General features: G+C 37.0%; 1 protein-coding gene across 1 annotated transcript in view; it reads left to right on the top strand.

Annotated features, from left to right (window-relative positions):
• The first annotated feature begins 2,588 nt into the window (after positions 1 to 2,588).
• LOC108271491 (neurturin) overlaps positions 2,589 to 26,925 on the top strand; it is a 29,583-nt gene continuing 5,246 nt past the window's right edge. The window contains exons 1-3 of the mRNA XM_017479085.3: positions 2,589 to 2,931; positions 14,876 to 14,946; positions 19,941 to 20,076. Of these exons, the coding sequence (XP_017334574.1) occupies positions 2,901 to 2,931; positions 14,876 to 14,946; positions 19,941 to 20,076 (238 nt within the window). The 5' untranslated portion in view covers positions 2,589 to 2,900. The remainder of the gene's footprint in view (positions 2,932 to 14,875; positions 14,947 to 19,940; positions 20,077 to 26,925) is intronic.

Below are 26,925 nucleotides of genomic sequence, written 5' to 3'. Positions count from 1 at the left end.
GTGCCTAGTGTTCACAGCTTAAAGCCTGAGGGCTTTATAAAAGAAAACATTAGATGGGCGGTGGCACATAGTGACCTGACACCAAACAAGCTTTTTTTCTTCTTTTTTTCATTATTATTCATTCAACACTTTTAAGGATTCATTCAATTATGCAAATTAATTCATCACTTCTTTTTGCTGTGTGTGTGTGTGTTTAAAATGATCCTTATTAATAGCCTACAGCCTGTAGCTGCACTGTGACTCACTTGGTTTATATCTGAATTGTAAGGACTAATAATCAATTTATGAGAGGGTGGCTAGTGCAAATGGGTCGAGTTACAAGCGCGGGTTAGCCGAGAGCCGAGTTTAGCCAGGCCACTAATGCATCCTGTGGGGAACACACTCTGTTAGAAACTGAAACTTTTGACCCATGATTTTCTGTCCTTATATGGTACTGAACCCAAAGAAGTAGAAGAAAAATGATAGTTGCTTTCAGACTGAAGCCCAGGTTTATTGTGAGACACAACTTTAATTTTAATGTGTAGAAGATCACCAATAGCATTAACCCTCCACCTAACTGTATCTAAAGTGTATCTAGAATTACCTAGATGATGTCAGGTAGAATAGTCATTTCTTAACGCTAACCCTAACCAACTTATTACTATATTGTATTCATTAATTGGATTAATGGTATCCTTTATGGCAGCAATTGTATGTTTAACATTATCATATTTGGCCACTATTTTACTTTCCATTCTTTGTAACTACAACAGTTAAATGGACTCTTTGTTTGCATCACCATCATTATCATCCATAGTTAATACAAAGTAATGCCACCTGGGGTATGTATGTAGCTTTTAGCAAGCACCCTTAATGAGGTAAATCTTATGCAAATGCCCAAACCACTCTGAAATATCTGATATCAGTGTGCAATATGGATTAATAACCCATTTATGCTCATTATTTTACAGTTTATTGTATATTTTACTATAGCAGTTTGAAACCCAAATGGGACCAAATCTAAAGACTTCAAACTAGTCACACTTGATGACCATCCCTGCTGGAAAAAAAAAAAAAAACAATAGAAACACACAGAATTTGTAATGGTTTTAATTGTTATAATGGGCATTGTATTGGTTTTAATGGAAATTGTAATGGTCTCTGTGGGTCTCTATTTTAATTTGTTGCCTCGTATTGGTGGTATGTTATGTCTAGTGGATACCATTAAGGATCAATAATGGTTTTAATGGTTTGTAATGGTAATAGAGATAGTAGAAACCGTTACAATTTCTGTGATTGTTTCCATTGGTTTGTTTTTTTTAGCAGACATGCCATGTTTTTGTACTTAGTGTATAAACGTGTTTAAACCCTTTTTATAATAATAATAATAATAATAATTATTATTATTATTATTATTATTATTATTATTATTATTATTATTATTTTACACATTCTAATCATTTGGTGATAATGAGTAATGATTAACGACAAAAGCAGATGGAAACTCATGTTCTAAAGAAAATGTTTTCAGAAAACATGAATGAATACATGGGCTTTTGGAGGGAAAATATTCACTGAATTTATTTCTGCAACTTTTTAGCTCATTAACAAATAGCATTACTTTTCAGTGATGAATAATTCTCTATAAAGGACAGGTCAATAATTACATGTTCTTAATTTATGAAAAGGCAAACTACTTACTGCTTTTAATTGAAAATCGGACAGTTAACAAACATGGCTTCAATATATTTCATAACGTCCACAAACAACTTTAATAGGCACTGCGTGAACTTGCACAACTTTCGAGAAGCTCGCGCCAATTTTTTTCTCCACGGCAGGGATTTAATTAAAAAGTCTCCTGTGCAGAAAGAGGCTGGATCCTACTCAGATGGCCAGATTGCAGAAAATCCCTCCACCAAATACATTTGGCTAGACTAAAACGTGGATATTGTTATAATCAAAATCAAAGGCAACTTTAATATCATTATACAAAACGAGGTAGTGAGCCCTTTCCGGAGCCTATCCCAAGAATACTTGGCGGGAGGTGGGAAAACACCTTGGATGGGATGCTGGTCATCTCGGGGAGCCACACACACACACACACACACACACACAAAAAAAAAAAAAAAAAAAAAAAAAAAATCACAGCCAATCCACCTGGCATGTTTTTGGGTAAGTAGGAGGAAACCAGAGATCCTGGAGGAAACTCGCGCAGACACAGGGCAAACATGCACAATGAACTGGGGACCCTGGAGCTGTGAGGGGGCAGCGCTACCTGCGGCACCACCACCCAGGTAGGTTGGTCGGTGCAAATGTACAAAAACATATCGAAACCATGTACAAAGGTTATGTCCTGTTAGGTGCATGAGTCCATGTGTTCATGCAGTTTCACAGAATGGGGAACAAAGCCAATTACTACTCTGTTAGATAAGCCTTTTGTACCAGATATTTATACAAGTCGAATATTATTATAATTATTATCATTCATTTTTTTTAATGAAATGCCTTAACAGTTGTGGAAATTAAACGGGGATTAAGTTTCAATATGGCAACCCCTTCAGTCTAATTTGGCAAGCCTGCTCCTCCTGCACACATTATGACTGCACAGGATACTGAGTTGAGCTGGTAGTGTGCGCTGAACTGCGCCAGGGACTTTGGCTGCGCGCGCGTGTGTCTGTGCGTGTGCGTGCGTGCGTGTGTGTGTGTGTATGTCCGCGCGCGCACTAAACTGAGCTTTTCCACACTCAGTGGTCCATAGATTCGCAGGAAACTCATTTGGAATCGGAGTTTAAAATTATGCCACGGTATTCCAGGGCAGAAGTGGAGACGGATCAGCCGAAGGAAACGTGTCTGGGCTTCATTTTGTCCGGATTGGTTGCATCTGTCATTTCGTGCAGGAGTGCGTTTTTACACACAGGTCCATGAGAGGAGCGCGAGCAGGGCGCAGAAAAGGTAACAACACATACAACTAGTTCTACTTCACTTAACTACCATAGTACTAGTGGGAATATGGAGACATTATGTATTTGTTTAACTACCAGTGGATGAAATACTGTATTGTTTGACTGATTATTTTGTTATTATCATTTCCCAAGTTGTTTACTTTATGGTTTTGTTACTGGAGCTTAGTGTTGTTATTACTACAAAGATCCAGCTAGTATTTTATATATTGCATGTTTGTTTATATATTATGATCTATATATTGTTTACATTAGGCCTACATCTGTGTGATATGCGTTATTATAGTATATAGCAGTATATTATATTATAGTGTAGTAGCCTTGTACTTTCACAACATATTTAGACTTGTGAAGTCGAGTAGGATTTTAGGGAATGAACTAGAAACAGATTTATTCGGAATTTGTGGCTCTTATGTTCACGCCATTGAGTTATCTAGTTTTAAAGAAAAATCTAAGAGTGTCTAAACGGTCTAAGAATTAATACTGGAGTTGTTTGTTTTATCTTCAGTTTTATCCAGCTTCATTACTGTCTGTTCAAAATGTATTCCAGCTGAGTTTTTTTTTTCCTTCTCTACCGTGTTCTATTCATTTTGTGCAGAGTGTAAACTCACTGTAGTTTGTAAAGAAGTTTGGCAAAAATAACCAAACACCTGTTACTATTCTGCCTTAAAAAGAAACTTAGATTAGAGTAAAAAAACAGCTTTGGAAAATTAAGAGAAAACTGACAATTAATAAACACATAAATAGAGTAAAAATGCAGAATTTGACAGGAAACAGCTGCATTATTAACTTTGTCTTTTGCTTGTTATTGTGTAGCGCAGGTGTTTGAGATCTTGATCAAGAGCTAAAGTCTGCTCAATGTTGGGGGGGTTGCTGAAAATAAGCCTTCAGTTTTAACTGAATGTGACTTTTTGTCATAGGCTAGGTTTTATTTCTGATGATCAAAGCTCTGTGGCTGTGTTTCTGCATGCACTGGTAGATCAGTGCTGGAGCTGAACACTGATTTTTATGCTGGATTGCTTTTTCGTACTCCAGGTGTCCAGGTGCATTGATTCATTTTCTGCTCAGTTTCTCAGAGCTGGAACAAATCAAAATGCACAGAGTGGCACCTTTCACTCTGCAAAGTGAGATTTTTATGTGCGTGCTTTTAACCTGGGGTAGATGTTTTCCATTTAAGGGACTATAAAAATCCCCACCAATCACATGTGCTTAGGAGTTCCTGCGATTTGAAAAGAGGTCAGCGGTCTGCTATAGACTGACCTTAGTGGAATATAGCATATGTGAGATATATCGTACTATAATTTTTCCCCTGAGGAATTTTATATGTGTGGTGTAGAAGTCCTCAGCTGTAGAAGTAAATGCTTGTCACAGGTACAAATACAGTAGAGGGAAATTATTTCTTATGCATAACCTAAAAAGCTGGGGACAGAGTGCAGGCGCAGCTGAGATACAGTGCCCTTGGAGAAGAGAGGATTAAAGCCTAGCTCAAGGACCCCTTGTTTGTCGACCATTGCCTCAAACACATACCTTGTTCATTTAAATGTATTAGCAGTGTAGATGCTATAGCCCACACCTACATATTTTGGTAATTTTTGTCTAGTTTCTCGTATAATAATTGTTACTGACAGCTAAAGTAGGTAGAAGAAGAAGCCTTTATTTGTCACATATACACTATAGGACAGTGAAATTCTCTTCACATATCCCAGCTTGCATGGGGTCAGAGCACAGGTTCAGCCATGATATAGCACCCGTGGAGCAGAGAGGGTTAAGGACCCAACAGTGACAGCTTGGTAGTGTTGGGGCTTGAACACTTAACCCACTGATCAGTAACCAAGAGCCTTAATCACTGAGCCACCACTGCCGAAGTATGTGCTTGGCATGTCCTACCACTTTGTGTCAATCGACAGCAGGGTGTGAGAGGATTTTGGGCAGAGCTGGTGCTCCTGAGATAAATTTGGATTTTACAAGGCAGCTTAAAGACAGCGGTCATCTAAGACTCCTCATTTTGAACAGATATGAGCAACAATTGTCTGTCTTTTTCTGAGGAGGCAATCTGATATTTCTGTTTCCCAGACAAGAGTTTTGTGAAAGGTGGACATGAACTATCCCTGTGACTGTGTAAGTGAATTGCCTGTCGTCTAGTAAAGTTTTCACTTTGCTGTTTTAATTAACAGTCATCATTTTTTACGTTACATCGTAAACCGTCATAAAGAATGATACAGTTCATCATATCATAATATGGAATTTTAATATTGGCACATTGCGGTTATGTACAGTACTAATCAGACTACTATATTTGGATGGCGTGAACATTCTATCAGTATTAGTTGATCTGTTTTCAGGTTGCCATGGTCTTTATGACCATTAACCCACGCAGAACATATTAACATCATCTGAGATTATTACTGGGGGAGCCGATATCTCTGAGTGTTTCTGAGAGCTTCCCTCTCTCTGATGGAGTCACGGCTGATTTGGCTTTGATAAAGCTAGCGTCGCCAGGGTGTGTTTAGGTAATCCTGCTGGGTATGCCGCCCTAATAATAGCTCAGTAATTGTGTTTTACTTTCTTGTGATTATATAGTGCCACTTTAAGTAGCAGGTGTACACTAGGCTACTCCTATGTTTACGACATCCGTGTGGTTCAGTGGCATGAAAAGAAATATCTTTATGTAGCAAATTTACTGCTGTAGACAGGATATATGGTATTGCCACCTGACTCTGAAATGATTATCGCCTTAAAACAGCATTAGTGCAGGTGTCAGAAGAAAGCAGAAGAAGAGAGATGAAGCCGCTCAAGCTCACTTTTATTGCTCAAATGTGGTTTAGCTGCCGTCAGTTCTAAAATAAATTCATGACCGCTTAATGTGCATGCGCTGACGTTTACTTACCAATAAAACACTCTTGAGTGAATGGGTAGCACTTGTATGACAGTGTGAGCTGTTTTAGTTTTTGTAGCGCGCACTAATGAACAGCTTTATTGTATATACGCTAACAAGAAGCATCTTTCCTCAAGTGAGAAAATGAAACGCAACAACAGATAACTGCTACCTTCTAGGAGTAAAATTATCTACTGCTAAATTGCAAAGTTTATTAAAATTCCACAGTACACAGGTTGAGCTGTCTACTGGTCAAAAATTTTACACATTGTTCTCCTTAGTTCAAAGTCCCCTTTGTACTGGAGCTTGTGACTAACACGTTAGCATCATGCAAACTACATGTTTGATAAATTTAGTTCTGTCCAGAGAGCTGCTTCAGTGATCTTGCTAGCAGATGTTGCTCTGGAAGAGTTTTTTTTACCCGCTGCGACATGCTGTGTTTATTCGTCTTTGTGTGCATATACAGAGAACCTTTAAACACTTTTGGCATTAGCAGAATAAAGTACCCTTCAGAAGAGTCTTTCAGAAGTTTATTCGGTGTGGAGCTCTTTACTGCGCCTCTCTGCTGTCTTCACTGGAAGCCCTTGAGGAGGAAATTGATCTTGCAGGCTGATCTGATGGGCGATTATATAAAAGCAGGTGCAGTTATAAAGCTAATTGTACTGTCCAAATTAATTCTAATGTCCTATTCACATAGGATGCATATGTGTGTGTGTGTGTGTGTGTGTGTGTGTGTGTGTGTGTGTGGTGACAATAAACTGCTCCTAGGTGTGAATGAGTGTGTAAATTTGACCTGCAATGCACTGGTGTCCCTTCCAGGCTGTATTCCAGCCTTGTAGCCAGCGACCCTGGGATATGTTCCAGATATGAATACTGAAGGTGAATGACTGGATATTCACCTCAAGTCAATTAAATATTATTCGTATTTCGAGCAATGGACATAGTCACAAAGCAGCATTATAGAAATAGACATCTGAGTACTGAGTATATCTGACTACCGCCCTGAGAATCGCTCAGGATCGGCTATACTGTTTCAGGAGATCAGTTACATATGCCACAGCTAGTCTCAGCCTCACTTGCTCTGTGGGCCTTTTGTGTTTTTTTGTTTGTTTTTTGTCACAAGCTTCAGAATACTGAAGGCAACAATCTTCTTGGCTCATTACTGTGTATGTGCAGTGGAATACAAAATTTTGAACATCATCTTTTTGGAGAAAAATATATTTATTGGGCTATTAAAGTCCATGAAGAGTTTTGTTGGAAGCACTGAGTGATGTGTAAACAAAATCTCATGTTTTTGCTGACAGGCTACAGCAAAATGTGCGTGGTTGGTCATCTGCCATGTCAATCAAATTGCATTTTCTCTGAAAGTAGGTGTTGCCTCGTTAGGTTTATTGATGAAATCTACCAACATCTATAGCAAAACTACAGGTATGGCTTGTGAGCCTGCGTAACACCTAAACCATTCAGCGCTTAAATGTGATGAGCAGGACTTTGCCAGTGCAGAACTTAACAGGAAGCTGGTTACATTATCTGGTGAGTTTATGAACGGCTTTAAAGATACATTTGGTGTCATTCTAGCTGTTACAAGGTGAACTAAAAAACAATTTCTTTACTCGTTCAACCCACCTCCAATACATGCCCAAATCCGTGCACAAAGCTCTCATCCAAATTAGCACTGTAGCTAGGCCAGTTATGACAAAATAAGCTATAAAATTGTGAAATGCAGACTCTTACTGATTTACTGATGATAGACTGGCTTGGTATGTCTAGAAAGATATCGATTTTGTAAGCTTATTGTTTTACATCTCGGAAGAATTAACCTACATTTGGGCAAACATATTTTGTTCAAGAGGCTTTGTAAACATGTCACTGGATGCCCGTTTTTTTTTCTTCTCCATAATGGCGTGTGTAATACTAACACACCAAGTGACTTACTGGTTTGTCGCTGCAGCCATTGCTCCAAATAATTTATATGATAAGAATATAATGGCCAAAATGATTGAAACTCACAAATTAACGCCATATTTAACCTACTTAGCTATAAAAAAAAACAAAAAAAAAACAACAACAAATAAAATAATAAAGAAATAAAAAAGATGAAACCATTTGCGAATAATTACATCCTTGGTTTTAACTTCTCAGGTAATTATCAGTTCTGGCTGCCTGTTAACAAAATAGACAGTTAAATGTGGAGCGTTTCCAAAAGCTGCTTTTATTCATCAGTGTTAAACAGTGCCACATGTGGACACACACTCCTTCACACATCCACAGAGCAACAGACATCCATTAAGCAGGTTGCTGGAAAGGGGATTTAACAGCTTTGTAGGGAAGCACCTTGTTTTCCTGTTATTGCTCAAGTGTCAGAGGGTTCGTAGTTGGAGGAGCATTCATTCAGGCTACGAGTTACAAACACAACACTGTGGAATGTTCCAGAATCGCATCAGAGTAAACACACACAACTGCAAGAATGCATCTTAATCTCTTTCCTTTCTCTCTCACACACACAGCGTCTGAGCACGGAGCACTTGCTTCCTCGTTTCTGTCTTGCTGACAGATCACAGAGTCTGCAGAGACTCACACACTCCGACGTGAGTGAGAGATTACTTTGTCTCTCACACACAAACACACACAGATCTACATACCTGCACATTACAGGAGCTGGTTTGCCATGTCTAAAGAAAATGTATTCACCGCATCATAAAGAACATCAGAAACACATCAGTGTACGGGAGAGAGATGGATACTGATTATTTTCAGTTCCTCCAGGGAAAAAAATTAGTATAGCTAAACATCTGGTCCTGTGCTGTCATTGCAAAAGATCCTTAGTGAGGAATCCAGAGGCCTCATCATTTGTAAAACTAGAGAACACACTTTGATCAGCGGTGGCTCTGTTAAGCAGTAGGGGGCATTTTGCTGCCATGATTTAGAGCCACAATAAATCAATACAAAGTCATTCTGGCTTATCACCTTTATCCGATACTGAATGGAGTGGTCTCTTCCTGGGCATGAGGGCTCATTTCGCTCAATACATTCCTCCAGAAAGTTCTATTTTTATAATGTAGAATGTAGACTTACTGTGGGGATGGGGGGGCTTAGTGGTCAGCATGTTTGCCTTGCACCTCCAGTGTTGGGAGTTTGATTCCCTTTCTCCCTGTGCTTCGGGGGTTTTCTCCGTGTACTCCGGTTTCCTCCCCCGGTCCAAAGACATGCGTTGTAATCTGATTGTCATTTCCAAATTGTCTGTAGTGTGTGAATGTGTGTGCAATTGTGCCCTGCGCTGGGTTGTCACCCCGTCCAGGGTGTTCCATGCCTTGTGTCCCTAGTCCCCTAGAATAGGCTCCAAGCTCCCTGATGTAGGATAAGTGGTATAGAAAATGGATGGATGGACTTACTTTACATATTAAAGTACATATTAAACACACACATTCATATTGAGTTCACAATTTGTAATGATTTACACACTCGTGTTGTAACACATCTGATTGAGTGAGTGAAGCCTTCCAGGGGCTGAGTCAGGTGTGTGTGTGTGTGTTTGTGTGTGTGATCAAGGCTGCAGTAAAACTGCATTTAAAAAGCAAAAACACATCATAAGAAAGCATCATATAATTATGCTGCAGACATTTACTCAAACAGATTTTTATTTTCTATTTGTTAATTATTATATTACTAACCGGTATGAAAAACAATAAATCCTGTTCATTTTTTCCTTTCGTGTTGCTTCTTAACTTTAACCTTTTGTAAAATTGCAAACAAGCATACAGAGTTAGAGAAGCAGTAATACATAATATATGTTATACATATATTATACAGTAATACATAATACATGTTATTCTCTCTCTCTCTCTCTCTCTCTCTCTCTCTCTCTCTCTCTCTCTCTCTCTGTTGTTTATGTATATCAGGGTGGGGTAATCTAATGGAGGCCATCTGTTGGTAAATAAACAGCATATGCTGGCACATTTCCGTCTCTTTTACGCTTCTATGTAAAGAAACTAAGCTAAGCCAGACATGTGCACCTTTTTTGAGGGTGCAGTGATTAAACACACTGTAAAGCATATCACAAAACATTACACAGACAAACACACTATTCGACTACTGTTGATGCTTTGCATTTGGTTCTTTAATCAAACATCATTTGCTTCAATAGTTAATAGACCATAAGTAATTTTTATCAAAGGAATTAACACCTGTATTAACTGATGTTTTCTTCTTTTTTTTTAAATGTTGAATAAATGACTAATTGTGCTAGTCAGAATTCACGATTAAATTTAATCCACAATGAACAATGTAAACTAAGCTATGAACTCAGAACAACATATTAACATATTCACAACACATTCATTCAGCATTAATTATGCCATTAATGTTACTGTACTTGTGAATTGATGGTGAAGTTCATGGGGCATTAATGTCATCTAATGATATAAATAAATAACTTTAGCTAGTTCCTTAAATTAATAAAGATCTTCTACTGTTAGTTCCTTACATTACTAATATAATACTTATTAAAGCATCAGTTCATATTGGTACAGCTGTAAGTAATGTAGTTAAAGGAAACTTAATGTAAAGCATTACCATTTAGATTAACATTTTGCTTTTGTTTTGCATTTATTCTGAATTGTTTTTGAAAGAGGCTTTGATAATGACAGTTGTTATCACTTTAACCGTTCCTTATGTTTCCTTCCGTCCTGCACTCACTATATGTTTTGACTTGCACAAAGCATTGTCAATTATGAAAAAGTGCCCGAAGCCATTTACATCCTTTCAGGTGTGTAAATGTGTGTGTGTGTGTGTGTGTGTGTGTGTGTGAGTAATTGGTTAGGAATGATCCTGTATCCTTGCCTCAGTGTGTTTTCGGATCTGAGTGGTAGTGTAGTATTTGTAATGGTATGAGCCCGTGTCAGTCACACAGCTTAGGTTACAGCATGTTTTGTACCGAGACTCCGGTTCACCTTTATGCCAGTTTGTTAACTCTGAGCTGCTGTACCGGAGCACTGGAACTGGGTAAGATGAAAGAAAATCTATTGTGACCAATATTTAATCTTGTCAGTAAAACTTGACAAGATTATTCTGAGACAATAATTATAAATAATTCATTTTGAAGTGGTTTTCAGAATCCGATTCACTGTTATCCGAGTTCTTTTTTTGAGAGGAATTTGTCCTCGTGACAAGAGAAATATGCAAAAGGTTTAAACAGCAGCAGGAAAACGAACCTCCTTCTCACTATTTTCATTGGTTACCATGCTTAAACATCCAACACTTGCTCTGGCTGACTGTTAGAAGCCAGAGAGAGAGACTGACTTCATGCCTTTCTAAAGTGATCACGGCTGTGCCTTACTCCCTGCAAAGACTACACTCTCCACGGTGTGAACTACGACGAGTCATCATGTGTAGGGGTCGAAAGTTATGGTCATTCAGAATGAGCATCATTTTTTGAAGTAGAAGTTGACATGCTGTCACACAGTTGCTGACCCTGCCGTAAACAGCAATAAGTATCATAAATGTGTAATTAACAGATGCGTCCGTTAACAAATTATTTGTAGCTTAGCTAGTGTTAGGTGGCCTAGCTAATGCTGGGTGATGAACTAAAAGTTAGCTGATATTAGTCAGAATGTCTGCAGGTAGCTGGTCGATTCTGTGATTGGGACGCCATTTTTGTCCCACTAATGCTTCTTTTACAAATATGTACATAAAGATAAAATACATTTTAAACGTATATGCACGTCTCAGATTAACAATGTAAAGCATTAATTAAACAGCACTTGGAAAACATATTGAAATACCATGGAATATATTCATTAAAATACTTCATAAATCTTGTTATTTTTGCATTAATTTGTGAATATATCAAGTTTCATGCTCAGGAAGTTGCATTATCTGAATTTCCTGAAGATCACGGGAAAGCTACTCTCGTTATTTTTTCTTTATTTTCAATATTGTGATTGATGAGGCCACTTTGAATGTACAACCCTATTACCCATATTATACATAGATGAGTAACTAAAAATAAATCCTTAATAATAAGAAATCAATTAAAGTAAATCATTCAATGTCCTTAATGTTCTTATGCCATTAGCATCGATGCTAGAGCTGCAACAACTAATTGATCAAATCGATAATAATCCATTATGAAAATCGTTGTTAGCGTATCTCATTATCGATTAGTCGGTCTGTACGTGGCATGGGATGCGTTTACTCACTATGTTACTTCTGTTCTGAAAACATGCTTCGGAGAGTAAATACTAAAGTTGTGTCCCAAATGACGTACTATACATTTACACTATGCACTATGTACTCTACCGTCTAGTGTAGGAATTTTAGAAAGGTAATATTGTCTCAGATATATCACTAGCAGTTATTTTACTAACCAGAAATAAAAGCCACCTCCTAGTCGACGGCGCATGACCTCATACACACGTAATGTGACTCCGCGACTTTAGCAGACATCCAGAGTCCACGACAATGACTTTCTTCAGTTTATTGTTTATATACTTAGTTATATACTTTATATAGTTTATTTTATCTATAAGTATTAATCATTATTTTTATGGATGCATAAAAAGCACTGAATTAAACTACAGTGCTAAATGAATAATATATATTCTGGTGTGTGTCTGTGTGTATTGGGTTCTTTTAAGGCTTATATAATTTGGAGAAACAGCTGTGTAAAGTTTAATCTGAAGTTTATATTTGTAACACTCAGTTTGTGGATTTTATTTTAAATAAATGAAAAAAATGATACTGAAAGTTGGCCCCACCCCATCCGATTAATAGAAAATATATTCGGCCAATTAATCGATTATGAAAATAATCGTTAGTTGCAGCCCTAATTGATGCCAATCATTATTTATTTGTAAACTATTTTTAAAAATGAAAGTGACATTTTTAGGAGTTAGTTAAGACGTTGGCCTATTGATCAGAAGGTCGTGAGATCAAATCCTAGCACTGCCACACTGCCACTGTTGGGCCCTTAAGCAAGGCCTTTAACCCTCAACTAATCAGTTGTATAAATGAGATAAATGTAAGTTGCTCTGGTTAAAAGCATCTGCCAAATGCCATAAATGCAATTCCAAAGGCTTCACAAGGGCTGAATGCCCTGCCACCCCGCCCCTCCCCACACACACATTTGTGGAAGCTCACCCAGCTAACTGTGCATCGTCAATCTGCTCTCACTGACTGTAAGATTTAATTTATACCTGAACTTGACCTGAAAACGCCATTATAGTTGAGCTCAGACTCACCAGGTAGTGATGCCATTTTGCATCCAGACACCATAAAAGGTCTCAGGAGCAGAGTGCTCATCAGTTAGGCCATTTGTTTTCAAGCTTTTTTCCAACACTTCAATTTGGCATGACCATGCATATGTTTGTCATGAGTGCTTTTCTCTCAAAATTCCATGTGAAGGCTTCAGACTTGGCTCCAGTTACTTTGTTTGGCACTGTGTATCTGCATCTAAGAGAGTTGGACCTTAACCATGTACCTGCAATGAAGCTATCAACTATATTTAGTGTTCAGCAATAACAGCAATAAAACAAATTACATGCTGGTACCAGTGAAACTTTTGATAATTGTCCAGCTCTCTGTAGCACCATGGTATTTTTAGCAGCACTGCTCTAAACAACACAGGATATTTAAAGGCTGAGATAGATCATCACACTTTATCTCCCTTGATTTACAGTGCTATTTATGTCTCTTCCTATTATCTAATGGTTTTATAGCAGTGTGCTTTAAATCCATCAGCATGTCACACAATACAGGAAGTCACACACACATATTTGAATATACTGTGTGTATGTGTATGTGTGTATTGTTTTAATTTACAAAGGACACGAATTAGAAATTTTGTAACCAGCAAAAAAAGTTTCAGTAATTTTGAATTGTCTATTAAAGTAAACAAATTCCTGAAGAGTGAAGAGTTCAGGAAAACAGTAGACTCATTAGTTTACTGACTCATTAGTTCATTCACAGTTTTGCTCACATTTATATATATATATATATATATATATATATATATATATATATATATATATATATATATATATATATACATACACACACACACACACATACATATATATATATATGTATATACATATGTATGTATGTATGTATGTATGTATGAATATATATATATATATATATATATATATAAATGTATATATATATATATATATATATAAATGTATATGTGTGTGTATATATATATATTATTCATTTACAATCACTAACTACTAGCATACTAACACACTAGCTGCTACATTCAGCACCAAGTCGCTATTGGAAGTTCTTTAAGGTCTTACTAATTCACTCACTCATTCACTCACTCAGTCACTCACTGCCAGTCAATTCTTCACTCACATTCATATACTTCTCTAAATACTCACTCTTTCTTAATTTTTTACTCACAGCAATCACTCCATTCAATTACTCATTGCCCTTTACTTACTTACAACAGGCAAGCATGTGAATAATTCCACTTTCCTAGCTGTAGTCACATCAAGTGTAACCCTGGCTTTATGGAAATTAAAACAGACAGTCTTTGGCTCTGAATTACAGTGCCCCATGTCTGTTTTTTAATTTACATTTACATTTATTCATTTAGCAGACGTTTTTTTTTTCCAAAGCAACTTACAAATGAGAAAATACAAGCAAAATTACATTTATATTCATTAACTTACATAATTGCACTATACTGTTTCTGATGTATTGACAGAGACACATGTACTGTAACTAGGCTTGTGCCACTATTTATAATTTCCTAATCTTTTTCAGAACCATTTAATATAAATTCCATATCATTTTATCATGGTTTATGATATTATCACAATGGTGTATTTAATAAAATACAAAATTATGGTGGAGAGACATAAGAAACACCAACACTGTTCAAAAATACGGACTATGTAGGCACCCTCCTCCAGAACACAGGGAGCATAGGGATAGTAACCATACGTTAAAGCGTTAGTTATAACAGTATCCGAGGTGTTAAATATCGCAATATATACTACAGAACTGCTTATCAACATGTGTTGTGGTGTAACATGCTGCTGTTGTTGTGTTTCAGATGGCAAGAGGTGGTGGAATCAGCAGGATCCCATTGCAACATCTGCCCAGTGTCACCTGACCTGCTGGAAGGTTCGTATTTACACACACGCAAAGAGAAAAAGTCATATTATTAAATCACTCATTAGTTCATTAGTAGCAGGCCATTTGGTTATATACGCGTCCTTATATATTGTTTCCTGTCCCCAGACTTGCCTCATGCTCATCCAAAACACAGTCTCTGAAATATTTACTCAACACACACATATTATTACACGCATAATGGGTATTGGGTGTTAGTTAAGTAATTAAAGTTGCACATGTGAGCCGATGCTGGAGAGCCTGGAATCATAGTGTACATGGTGCAGTGTAGCATCATAACATCTAGTGTGCAACATGTTCATTCAGCATTCCGGTAGTGATCGCTCCTTAGCAATGTTGTATCCCAATTGCCTGAGCAAACTCTTTAGTTTTAATAGAAATATACAGTGGATATAAAAGGTCTACACACCCCTGTTAAAGTTGAAGGTTTTTTGAAGTAAAAAAAAATGAAACCAAGATAATTCATGTCAGATCTTTTTCCACCTCTAATTTGATATAGCAACCAACACAATTCAGTTGAAAAACAAATTTAAATGTTTTAGAGAAAAAAGAAATATATTGCTGGCTAGGCAGCTTGAGCAAATGGCAAGGAAGTGTGTAAGCTAACTGTACAATAAAGAGAGAGTTGCTGTAAGTTAACTTGCCACATTGAGATAATGCTCTGAAATTGCTGTCTGTACATGGAAAATTTGGAATGTGGGATCTGATATCTTTTTCCTAAATATGGTAATTTTGCCAATTTTTCACACAACAGGGTGAAGGCTAGTATATGCTTTCTCTGAATGATGTAAGGCCACAAGATTTTTTTAAATGCTAAGTAACAGGGCAACTGAACACAATTCGGGGAAAATACTGTCTTTTTCTACATACATGAACTCACAGACCCCTACGATCGATTAGTGTTGCTCTGATTGAGAGGTGAGAGACTAGTGCCATTTTGCTCTCTTGGATTCCCAGCCATGGATGACAGCAGATGGAGGCTTGATTGGGATTTTATCTCAAGATCTTCCAGCAATAGGGCAAATACTCTTCTGTTGCACCACTCAAGGGTGTGGGTTTTAAGAATAATCATTAGACAAGCCATTTAGACAATTACGACCTTGCTTTGCTATTTAAAATTCCCAATCTGTCTTCTCTTCATTACAGTGAATCAGTACTAAACAGTTCAAAGGATAGTGTATACTGACTATGCATATTTGAATGGATTGTATGGCACAGTGAGTGGCACAGTGGTGTAGCAGTTAGTGTTGCAGCCTCACAGCTCCACTGTCCCCAGTTTGTTTCTAGGCTCGGGTTTCTGGCTGTGTGGAGATTCACATGTTCTTCCTATGTTTGTGTGGGATTCTTTGGCAGTATGGATGCTCAAGCATGTTCTGCCAGGTGTCATCTACGATGTTGGCTGACTTCCCTTTGTGGTAGGAGGTGTAAATAGTTGGTAGAGAAAAAACAATGTTTTTCTTATCTGTTCTCAAAATCCACAGTTGGGTCTTGTGGTCTGAGACAGCGCAGTTCCCAGACCAGACATGACAGACAGACTGAGCAGCACACTCTCTGTTGTCCCCCTGTAGAATGTGACAGTGACCTCTCAGCAGGATGTGAAGACACTGCTGGGCTTTCTAGGCTAAACAGGTGGTGTTATAACACTAATTACACAATAATAGATTACACTAATTTAACTGTAATTAGCAGGAAACTAGAGCTGATAGACATTTGATGTTTAACTTTGTGTGGTTCATCAGTATAAGCAGTATGGGCTGTTGGGCTGTCATTCATACAGAAGTGTATATTGCTCCTCTTTTCTGTAAATTGTATTGGACCCAATAGTCAAATTTCAGTTATTAAGCAGTTATTTCAACAGACTACCTTTAGTTTGGTGGGAAAGAGCTTCTTCTCCTTCTTCATCCAACAGGTGGTATAGGAATAAAACATAATATAATTATTCTTTACATTATTACTCATGTACTTGCCTAGGCAGCACAAACTGGCAGCTGTCCAAACCTAAAATTATGTCCCATGCCAGCCAAGCATATCATGTAAAAAGACAAGCTTCACCACAACCCTGACCAGGATAAAGCGGTTACTGGAGATTAATGAATTAATTATTACTAATATTTACAAGAGAAACTGCCCTAAATAATCAGTTTACTGATTCATTTGATAAATTGTCAAAGTATTAACCATGCCTTTAAGACATTCCTGTTTAATAATCATACTCATGGTATCAGAGATGAGTTAAATCCTTTTTAGGGAGGATTAAGGCATTATATTGTCTGTCAGACCAGTTTGATTGCGTAATGTACTTGTTGTATGGGGAGGATGTGGGAGAGAGGTGCAAGACACATGGGTATACACAGAAATGTTTATTAGATTGGTTCTAATAATCATCATGAGTACACCAGGAAAGGGCTAGAGCACGCACTGGCGAAAACAGAGCAACAGAGATAAACAAATCAGGATCAAAACTAAGAAAAAGCTAAACTCAAGGAGATAGAAGCAAAGATAGGACCAGGGAACACATGGCTTCATGACACAAACAATGTGTGTAACTTCACAATTAAACCAGGAAACACAGAGGGTAAAAATAAAAATAAAAACTAAAGGAAGAAATTAGCAACAGGTGAACACAATCAGGGAAAGATCAACAGAGGGACAGGAAGCTTTGCCCACATAAAGAAAGTATAGCCCAAATAAAGACTGATGGAGATACAGAGTGTGATGGGTCAGCTGGTCAATGCTGACATTATACTTTTCAAGCTCTAATTCTTCACATCAGTTAAACACATGCAAATCCTCTAAAAAAAAAAAAAAAACAACAACATTTGAGCAGATTTTAAAACATCTGCAGACCAGAGTGTGTAAAGTAAAAAAAAAAAAAAAGGATCAAACAAAGTGATAGAAAACGAGAGCGCACGAGCTCTCTGCTTATGCTCTAATAGTGCATTTACATGATAATGGAAAAAACGTCCCACCATGTAGGAAAGTAAAATGGGCAATGTTTGCTGCAGAACAAGATAGTAAGTGTCATGTAAACATTAGTAAGGTGATTTGGCAGAAGTAAAGTCTGTCCACTTGGTGGCCTTGGCAACGCACCGAGACAGTTATTTCCAGTCATACAAGACCAGACCTCTATTTACTTGAATGAGGAGAGGAACCCATAAACAGAAACCAGATGACATTTCAAACACCAATTTGAAATCACTGTTAAAATCTAACAAAAGTTGTGTTGACTGGCTCTGATAACACCAAAAAAGTTGTTGGGTTGTTTATTAGTATTGTTTTTTAAGCTTTCTCTGGCTCCTGGCACACACATACTCCATAGCAAGCAAGGCAAAGGCTTGCCAACACCAAACTTATATATGAATGTTTCTATGGTAACGACAATGGTCCACCCAGAGAGTATGCCGAAATGTCTTCCTGCTCCCTACGTATGTGCGCTACATTGAGCAAAGCATAATAGCTTATTTATTTGATATATTTTATAAATTTATGTTATGTATGTAGTGTGCAGTATGTCTAATGGGAAGTCATTTAGGATTTGCCCTGCAGTTTGACTCCATAGCTTGTTTCCCTAAGTTTACCTAATTTGGATTTTACCTTTATTTCCATTATATATTTCTCCAGGGTCTAAACTGAGACATATTGGTGATGTTTTAACTGGAGTGCTGTCTTTAAATTGCCAATAAACTGAGTGAGAGTCATTCATGATGATAGGCTGAGCCCTTATCTAGCACTGGGTTGCATAGATCTGTTGTAGTTGATTTTACAAGCATTTTTTATAGGATTTTACGATTTTGGGCAGATTATCAGATCCATTTTTTATTGCTGAGTCCAAGCACTGTTATGATAAGTACTGGCTGTATAGTACAAGCTGCACTTCAAGTACAATCCAAGCTGTTCCTTGTTCCAAAATAGGAAAAGAACACAATATCTAGTCTGTCCACCTTCTATCACATAATATGCTAGAAAGGCAGTATTTACCCTCTCATTGTAGTTTATGTGAGGAGGTGAAAACACAGCAAATCTGAGAGAGATGGTTTCACTCCAACATCCAAGTGAACTCTCTACAATTTGACTGCAATGGGAACATCCTTTGACCTAGCTGCAGGAAGCAAGCAAAAAAATTCTTTGTATTATGGGTGGCTGGTGACATTTCATTTTTTGATGTGAGCTGCTAAACCGTGCCAAAGGACAGAGCTGTTGTCATGATTGGACGTTGAGATGGATGCAGGTGCAGAATTTTAAACGTTTTAATAAATAACCCAACAAAATATAAAAGACTCTATGACTATAAGGCAAAACACGGTAACAGGGACAAAGATAAAGTAAGACAAACGTGAGACAAAGAGTGCAGTGCAAACTATGGCTATATACATAAGTGCTCGTTAACAGAAACGTGATTTAGGTGCAGGTGGTCATGTGACTGTGGTGTCGTGGCTGCTGGGAACTGTAGTTCCGAGTTCCCTCTCTGATTTCATGACAGCTGTACACAGAAGTATAACATGTTCTCATATCTGGACCAAAGTGAAAAATAAATAAATACATTTAAAAAAGCTCAATACAGTTCACAAAATGTTTTAAACTTGCATAATTATTTAATAATTTATTTAGCACTGGCCCTAAAAATTAAACAAAATAGCAATGTTCAGTGCTACTTTGCTACTCTGTTAAATAATTTAACTCCACAAACTTACTTGTTTTTTAAAAAAATCAGCTGTGCTATTAACATACTAATGAAAAATGTAGGCAAACATGACTACTTGAAAAACATTGGGATGTCACTTTTGGCCAGTGGTTGTGATGGTCCAATGATTGCTTTCGAGAGGGTGAAGTAGTGAAGGATCATGATGGTCATGAAGATACAACAAATCTAGTACCTGCTACACCCCCACACACCAACTGTATGTTTATGTTGTGTTTCTTGTGTTTGATATTTTTGGTTTGGACTCAACATGGTCATACATAGGTGTAATTTAATGTGCTTACAGGTGATTTTCCTAATGAGTGTGTGTCTGCTGGAGATTGTGGATGGGCAAAGACTTGAAGAGAAGAGGGAAGAATCACACTCCACCACACTGATGGCCCAAAAAGAGCAGAGACGACCTCCGTGGGCTGTACTTTCTGGTAGGGGGCAAGTCTGAGCCACAACTTCCAGAGCTACTATGTCATATTAATTTAACATTTTAGGACTTTTGACTAGATAATTTTGGGGTGGTGGATCGTTCTCTACATGGCGGTGACACTGACATGGTAGGTGTTGTTTAAGTTGAGTGAATAGATCTTCCTTTTTTTCTTTTGTTGACTGATAGTTTTGAATAGTGAAAATAAACTGCCACTTCATCTTCATCATGGCATGCTTCTTCTCAAAAGTTATTGCCCCCAGTGTAACCATGAAAATGTATATAGTTCAATCGATAGACTTTTGTAAATCACTGTGTGCTGTAATTGTATTAGGTATGCACTGTGCACTATTTCTTTTACACCATATACTAGGGGTGTGTGGCAAAAATACTGTATGTCACAATACATGAAGGCATTTTCCAAATACATGATAAATATCACACTATTTAGTCTTGCTGAGGCTTTCTATTAATGTGCCAGCAGAACAGTTAAAAAAATATATATATATGAAGAATTTTATGCTATTTTTAAACATTAGAAAAATAATGATTTAACAGGAAGCAAGAACAGGGAATACCTAAACACCTATGTATGCCTGCAACTTTCTCAGAAAGATTTACCATGACATATCTTTTCACAGTATGATTTGCAAGATCATACTGTCATATCGCCCACCTCTACAGAGGTGGTAAAAGAACCCAAGTTCTTCATTCAAGTACAATTGCTCATCTGAATAAATACTCTGGTAAATTCTTTGCTGAAGTTAAAGTATAAAAGTATAACTCACTGCTTAAAATCGTACACTGATCTCAGTTTCTGATGGTAAATTAATGCCCCTTTCAACCGAAGAACCAGGAACATGGGAAAACATTAGATAAGGCCAATTAACAACAGCTTTATTACTGCTCTCTCAAATATTAGCTAACATGATACAAACCTGGTGAATGCCAATGGGTAGCTGTTACAGTACAAACTGCCTTGATAAATACAAAGTGTACAATCATGTGAAAAAAGAAGTACACCCCATGGAAATTGTTGGCTTTTTAACATATTTGAAACAGTGCCTATTAATGAAGTTGTAGGTTAGTGGTTAACACATTGGATTTCTGATCGGAAGGTCGCGAGTTCAAATGCCAATCTGACACCGCTGGGCCCTTAAGCGATGCCCTAAACCCTCAATTGCTCGGTTGTGTAAAAATGAGTGTAATGTAATTCGCTCTGGATAAGAGTGTGTGCCAAAAATGCCGTAAAAATGATGGGGAAGTTGAACAAAGCCACAAGGAAAATTGGCTTTTTCACTCATTTATTCAACAGCAATATCAATAGATGTGATATTCTTCTGTGGAAAAAGTGAGTACACTCTTGGCCTCAGAATCTAGTATTGCCCCCTTTAGCAGAAATAAGTTCTTGTAGGCGTTTTGCATAATTGTACACCAGCTTGCTAGATTTTTGACCATTCTTCCATGCAATATTCTTTCAGCTGCAAGATGTTTGAGGGTTTTCATGCATGCACTGCCCTTTTCATATTCCCCCACAACATTTCAATGGGATTTCATGACCCTATTTTTGAGCCATTACTTGGTAGATTTGCTTATGTGCTTATGATCATTATCCTGTTGAAAGGTCCACTTTTGGTTCAACTTCAATTTTTTTTTACAGATGACAATGAATCAGTCAGTCAATGCAAGCTGTCCAGTCCCTGAGGCAGTGAAGCAACCCCAAACCATAACATTTCCACCACCATGCTTCACAGTTGGTATGAGGTGCTTCTCCTGAAAAGCTGTCTTTTAATCTGCACCAAACATGTCTACTGTTACTATGGCCAAACAACTCTATCTTTGATGTCTTTGCCTATATGCTCATTGACAAACTGTAATCTTGCGAAGGCTTTTTCCTGGCACACCTCCGATGCTGGTCAAAAATTTGTGCAATCTGTTTCTGATTGTAGAAGCATGCACTTCGACACCAACAATTTCAAGACTTACTGTGATGAAATTTTGGGGTTCTTGAATACTTGTTTTTGCATCAGACGGACTGTTCTTCGGCTGAATTTGCTGGGACGGTGAGACAAATTGGCAGTCATTTGAAATCTGCGCCATTTATAGATTCTTTTCCTTACAGTGGAATGATGTATTTCAAATAATTTGGAGATCTTTTTGAATCCCTTGCTAGACTCATAGGTATCCAAACCTGTTTTCTGAAGGCCTTACATAACTCTTTAGATCTTGGCATGATGACACCACACACCTCAATAGCAAAGGGAACACCAGACACTAGTTATGAGGTGGGTATAAATAAGACAGGTTCCACCTGCACTCCCTAAGCAGGTTCTAATCACTGGCACCCGATCTTCAGCACCTGATTCTAATTTTATGGATTTGAAGGCGTGATAAATGTAGGGGTATACTTACTGATCTGTTTCTTGTTCATTTAAATTGTGAAAATTACTATAAAATGCCAATTATAAGTGTCAATTGATAGAGTGTATGAACTTTCTTAAGAGGATCAAATGTTTGCTTGTCCACATATGTCAAAAAAGCCAACAATTTCCATTGGGTGTACTTATTTTTTCACATGACTGTACATCGTATCAGATAGATTACAGTGACAAGAATTAGCTTTGAAAATGTATTGAGTAGAAGGTCGAGATTTTCCTCAAGTACAGGTCCTTAAAAAACAGATTTAAGTACAGAAACAGACTAATTGTACTTTTTTACTTTTCACTTCTGCAGCTGTGCCATGTACAAGTCCTTGATTATCTTGTACTCAGATTTTTGAGGGGGCGGGCTGATTTACAAAATAGAATGTGTCTGGACATATCCTTCCTGTTCGCAGTGGAAAATATACTAATGTGTTTGCTTATGAAAAAGGGCTAAAGTGAGATATATATATATATATATATATATATATATATATATATATATATATATATATATATATGTATATATGTATATGTATATGTAAGGCCACTCACCTGTTAAATATCAAGCTATGTAAGACTGCAGCTTATGAGAAACTATGTCTGCTAAAGTATTGAATATAAATGTAGTGATTCCACAAGTTTAAATGGCTTGTCTGTGTGGAAATCACAGAGCTACAAACCAGTCCAGCATGGTTTATATTACATTATGATGGGCTGAAAAAAGGTCAGATTGTCCCAGGTAACCAAGCCCATGTTTTGATGTGCATGACTGTTATCTTTCACAGGGATCTTGTTCTTTGATGCTGTTGATGCATTTTTCTTTTGTCGCCATCGGCATTCAGTGCTGTTAGCCAATATGTTAAATCATTTAAACATGATCAGATTATGATAAGAAGTTATGAATGTAACATTGTGTTCCCTTCTGAGTAAGCCCAGATGTCTGTGAGTGTAAACTAATTTTAGTTCAAATTCACTGTTTCAGTGTTCAGTTAGTTTTATGTTTATAGACATTATTTATGACCTTTCTGGGGTATTTCCATTTTAATATTCAAGGAAAAGTTAGTTCTAGCCATGTGGATAAGGTACTATGTATTTGATAATGTCTGAAGGTTATGAGTTTAATCCAAGGCAGTCTTTCCCACACATAGTAGGTTAAACCCATAGGCATCTACTTATTTTTTCAATAGTTTCTTCTAGACAGTAATAATAACAAATGGAACGAAAAGGGATGTCTACTTAAATCTCCTGTCTCCTGAGATAAAAGACCCCAGTAATATAAAACATATATCTCCCCTTGAGTTTCAGTAGAGATCTCAGCTGTCACACATTGTGCTTAGAGCTGTCAAGTTAATGATGTTTATTCAAATATACTACCACATTTACTGAACCAGGTTTCTTACAAGTATTTTAGCATATTTTTGAAGAGATGTACAATTTACTTCTGATATACTATCATGTCAGAGTAGATTTGATGAACAGTAGTGTACACTAGAGCATTTTTGATATGCTATCATTTGTAAGTATACTTGAAGAGAAATAGGTGGGAATTAAATTAGTAGTTTATTTTAGATGTAGTATTAGGGGTATGAAAAAAAAATTCACTGAGTCTTCTTCTTCTACTACTACTTCTTCTTCTTCCCCTTATTATTATTATTATTATTATTATTATTATTAGGGGCCAAGCACTGAAGGTGCGTAGGCACCTATTGTATCCGTTTTCTTATTATTCTGCTTCTTCTTCTTCTTCTTCCTCCGCTCTTGAGTCTATGGCAGCCCATAGAACCGCTTGCAGGAAAGTTATTAAATTTGGTACACAGATAGAGGATAGTCTGAACTGTTAATACAGCAAATTCGGAGTCTCTAACTCAAACCTTCTAGCACCACCAACTGTCCAAATTTGCACTCATGTTTATGCTAATAACTTACATTATTACTAACGTAAGGGCTAGAAACAAAATTATTTTTTTCTCTGATTCAATAAACAATAAATAGAAAACTGTTTTAGTATCAATAAGTAAGTTCCCAAGTGCTGTAGTGGTAAAGTGTTTCCATTCCCGTGAGGAGCTTGTATGTTTGAATCCTGCTAATGCCAAGCTTGGATTTGTTTTGACTCCTTTAATCTCAGAAAATTTGTGTATCTTTTTCTCCTAGGGAATTTTAGGAGAAACATTTGTGATGAAGTTGATAACTAAATGACACACAAATGAGAATCAGTATTATGTCACCTGAGATATCAAAGAGAAACCTTTAAGCAAAGAAAATTCCCCCTGGGTACTTTGCAGATGCTCTCTAAGCTAATGTGTTTCATCACGTTTACAAATGTTTTTACATTTTGGTTATTAATCTGTTGCAAGAAAACAACACACCTTGTTTCCAAATTGACTGTGATATGATTGAAGTTTGAGGTGGGAGCCAAACAAAGGGTGAGGCAGACAGAGAAGGAGAGGGAAGGTAAGACAGCAGAGCAGAGCAGCAGTAACAGTAAGCAGTAGGGAGAGAGAAGAACCTGATTGACCTGTCAAAGCTCCTTCTTTCCTGCTAATTGTTTGATGTTAAGTACTGTGTGTACTGTGCTAGTTTTCTCAATTGTATATTTAAAAGAGAATACTCGATACACAAAAACAACCATTTCTCAAACTGTAGCTCCACTGTCCCTGCACCACTCCCGGTCCTCCAACCAGGCTTACACTAAATCTGTAAGAAACACTTCCAGGGCCACCAGAGAGCCACTAGACCTTTGATGAAGATCCCTAATCCCCTAATAAAGGCTTGACTTACTGTATATGTTAGCGAGAATCAAATATATATATATATATATATATATATATATATATATATATATATATATATATATATATATATATATATCAGGTATACAGTCACTTTGGATAACAGTGTCTAATAAATGTAAGAGTATATACTATGCATAATATTTCAACTAGCTTAAGTAACATTCGCTAGCTTGCTAGCAACCTTGCTTAACATTTTTAATTACACAAATAATGCACTTCCTAAAAAACAGTTTATGGCCAAGTCTCACCCTTTCTTCGGTGGATAATCTCAAGTGGACACTGTAGACTTGTACTTTCTAAGAACTGTAATCATAAAGACTGTCCTGAGCTTATCCCACGACACTTATTCACAATATGGTCATATTGAACTTCCTGTCAACAACACAATTAGCCTTTACTCCTCTACAACTTTACACTGTACTGATTTGTGGTTACACGGTCTGCCAGAAGAGGATGGGCTTTCTTTTGAGTCTGGTTTCTTTCAGGTTTTCTTCCTCATGACGTTTAAAGGAGTTTTCCTTTGCCACTGTCACATCTGTCTTGCTCATTAGAGATCTAAATCTATATCTAGATCTCTGTAAAGCTGCTTTGTGAAAATGTATATTGTTATGTACAGATTTCTGTATTCAGCTGCTTTGTGAAAATGTATATTGTTAAATGTGCTATAGACATAAAAAATGAATTGAATCATGTAGGCAGTTAAATGAAATCCTTAATCCTCAACTAGTCAGCAGTATGCTTGAATTTATTCTGCCTCACTTATAAATTGCATTGAATAAAAGTGCCTGATTAATGTAACATTACACATAATGTACTGTGTATAATACATTATATGTATTATACTGTACATACTGTTGATATTGTACATGCATTCCAAATAATAAGCAGTTTGCATAATGTATGATAGGAAACACTTTCTCTTTCGTCAAGATCTGACTGTAACTGTATTCTCAGACAGCTTAGATAGAATGACTTGAATTTGCTTGCGACAGGTTTTGACATAGCAAATTGCTCTCTGGATTGCTTCTGGAAAGCAAATTACTCAGATTTATGCCTTGGGGAGAATTCTGATTCATATTTTTATTTTGTCCTCAGTTACTGATGTTTTAACCTCCCGTCATTAAGCACTGAAGCGTGATGCAGCTTGTCCTCAAAGCATGTGCATTCTCAGAATGAAGAGGGATTTATTGTATCTTACATTATGGTAGTTGTCCTCAGTGAAAGAGCTGATAAGTGCTGGAATTTCACACTGATTATACTCTTAGGTGCAACACACATCAGCTGTGTTAGCGTGACTCACAGGCTTTCTGAATGTCACGACACTACATGCTATGGCTATCATATGGCTTTTTATAACAAGGGGCCAGGACACAAGTGAGCTCATGCCTTAATTCTGATGTTTTGTTAAGGTCAAAAATATGTATCAGTGAATCAATGTGAATCAGTATTAAAATTATTCAGCTCAATTTCTCTAATTACACATTATATTACAGAGATAATGTTCAGCTCATCAAGAGGAACCCCAAATGTTACAGAAATGCTCCTGGGGTTTAATGTCTGTGAATTATATATATAATCGTTCAATAAAATAAAGAGTAGATTGGACGTTTTAAATTCATTGAAATATAAACAGATGGA

Source organism: Ictalurus punctatus, chromosome 11 (assembly GCF_001660625.3).
Source record: "Ictalurus punctatus breed USDA103 chromosome 11, Coco_2.0, whole genome shotgun sequence".
Lineage (NCBI taxonomy): Eukaryota > Metazoa > Chordata > Actinopteri > Siluriformes > Ictaluridae > Ictalurus > Ictalurus punctatus.
The sequence above is the reverse complement of the archived record's forward strand: the minus strand, read 5'-3'. Positions and strand labels throughout refer to the sequence as shown.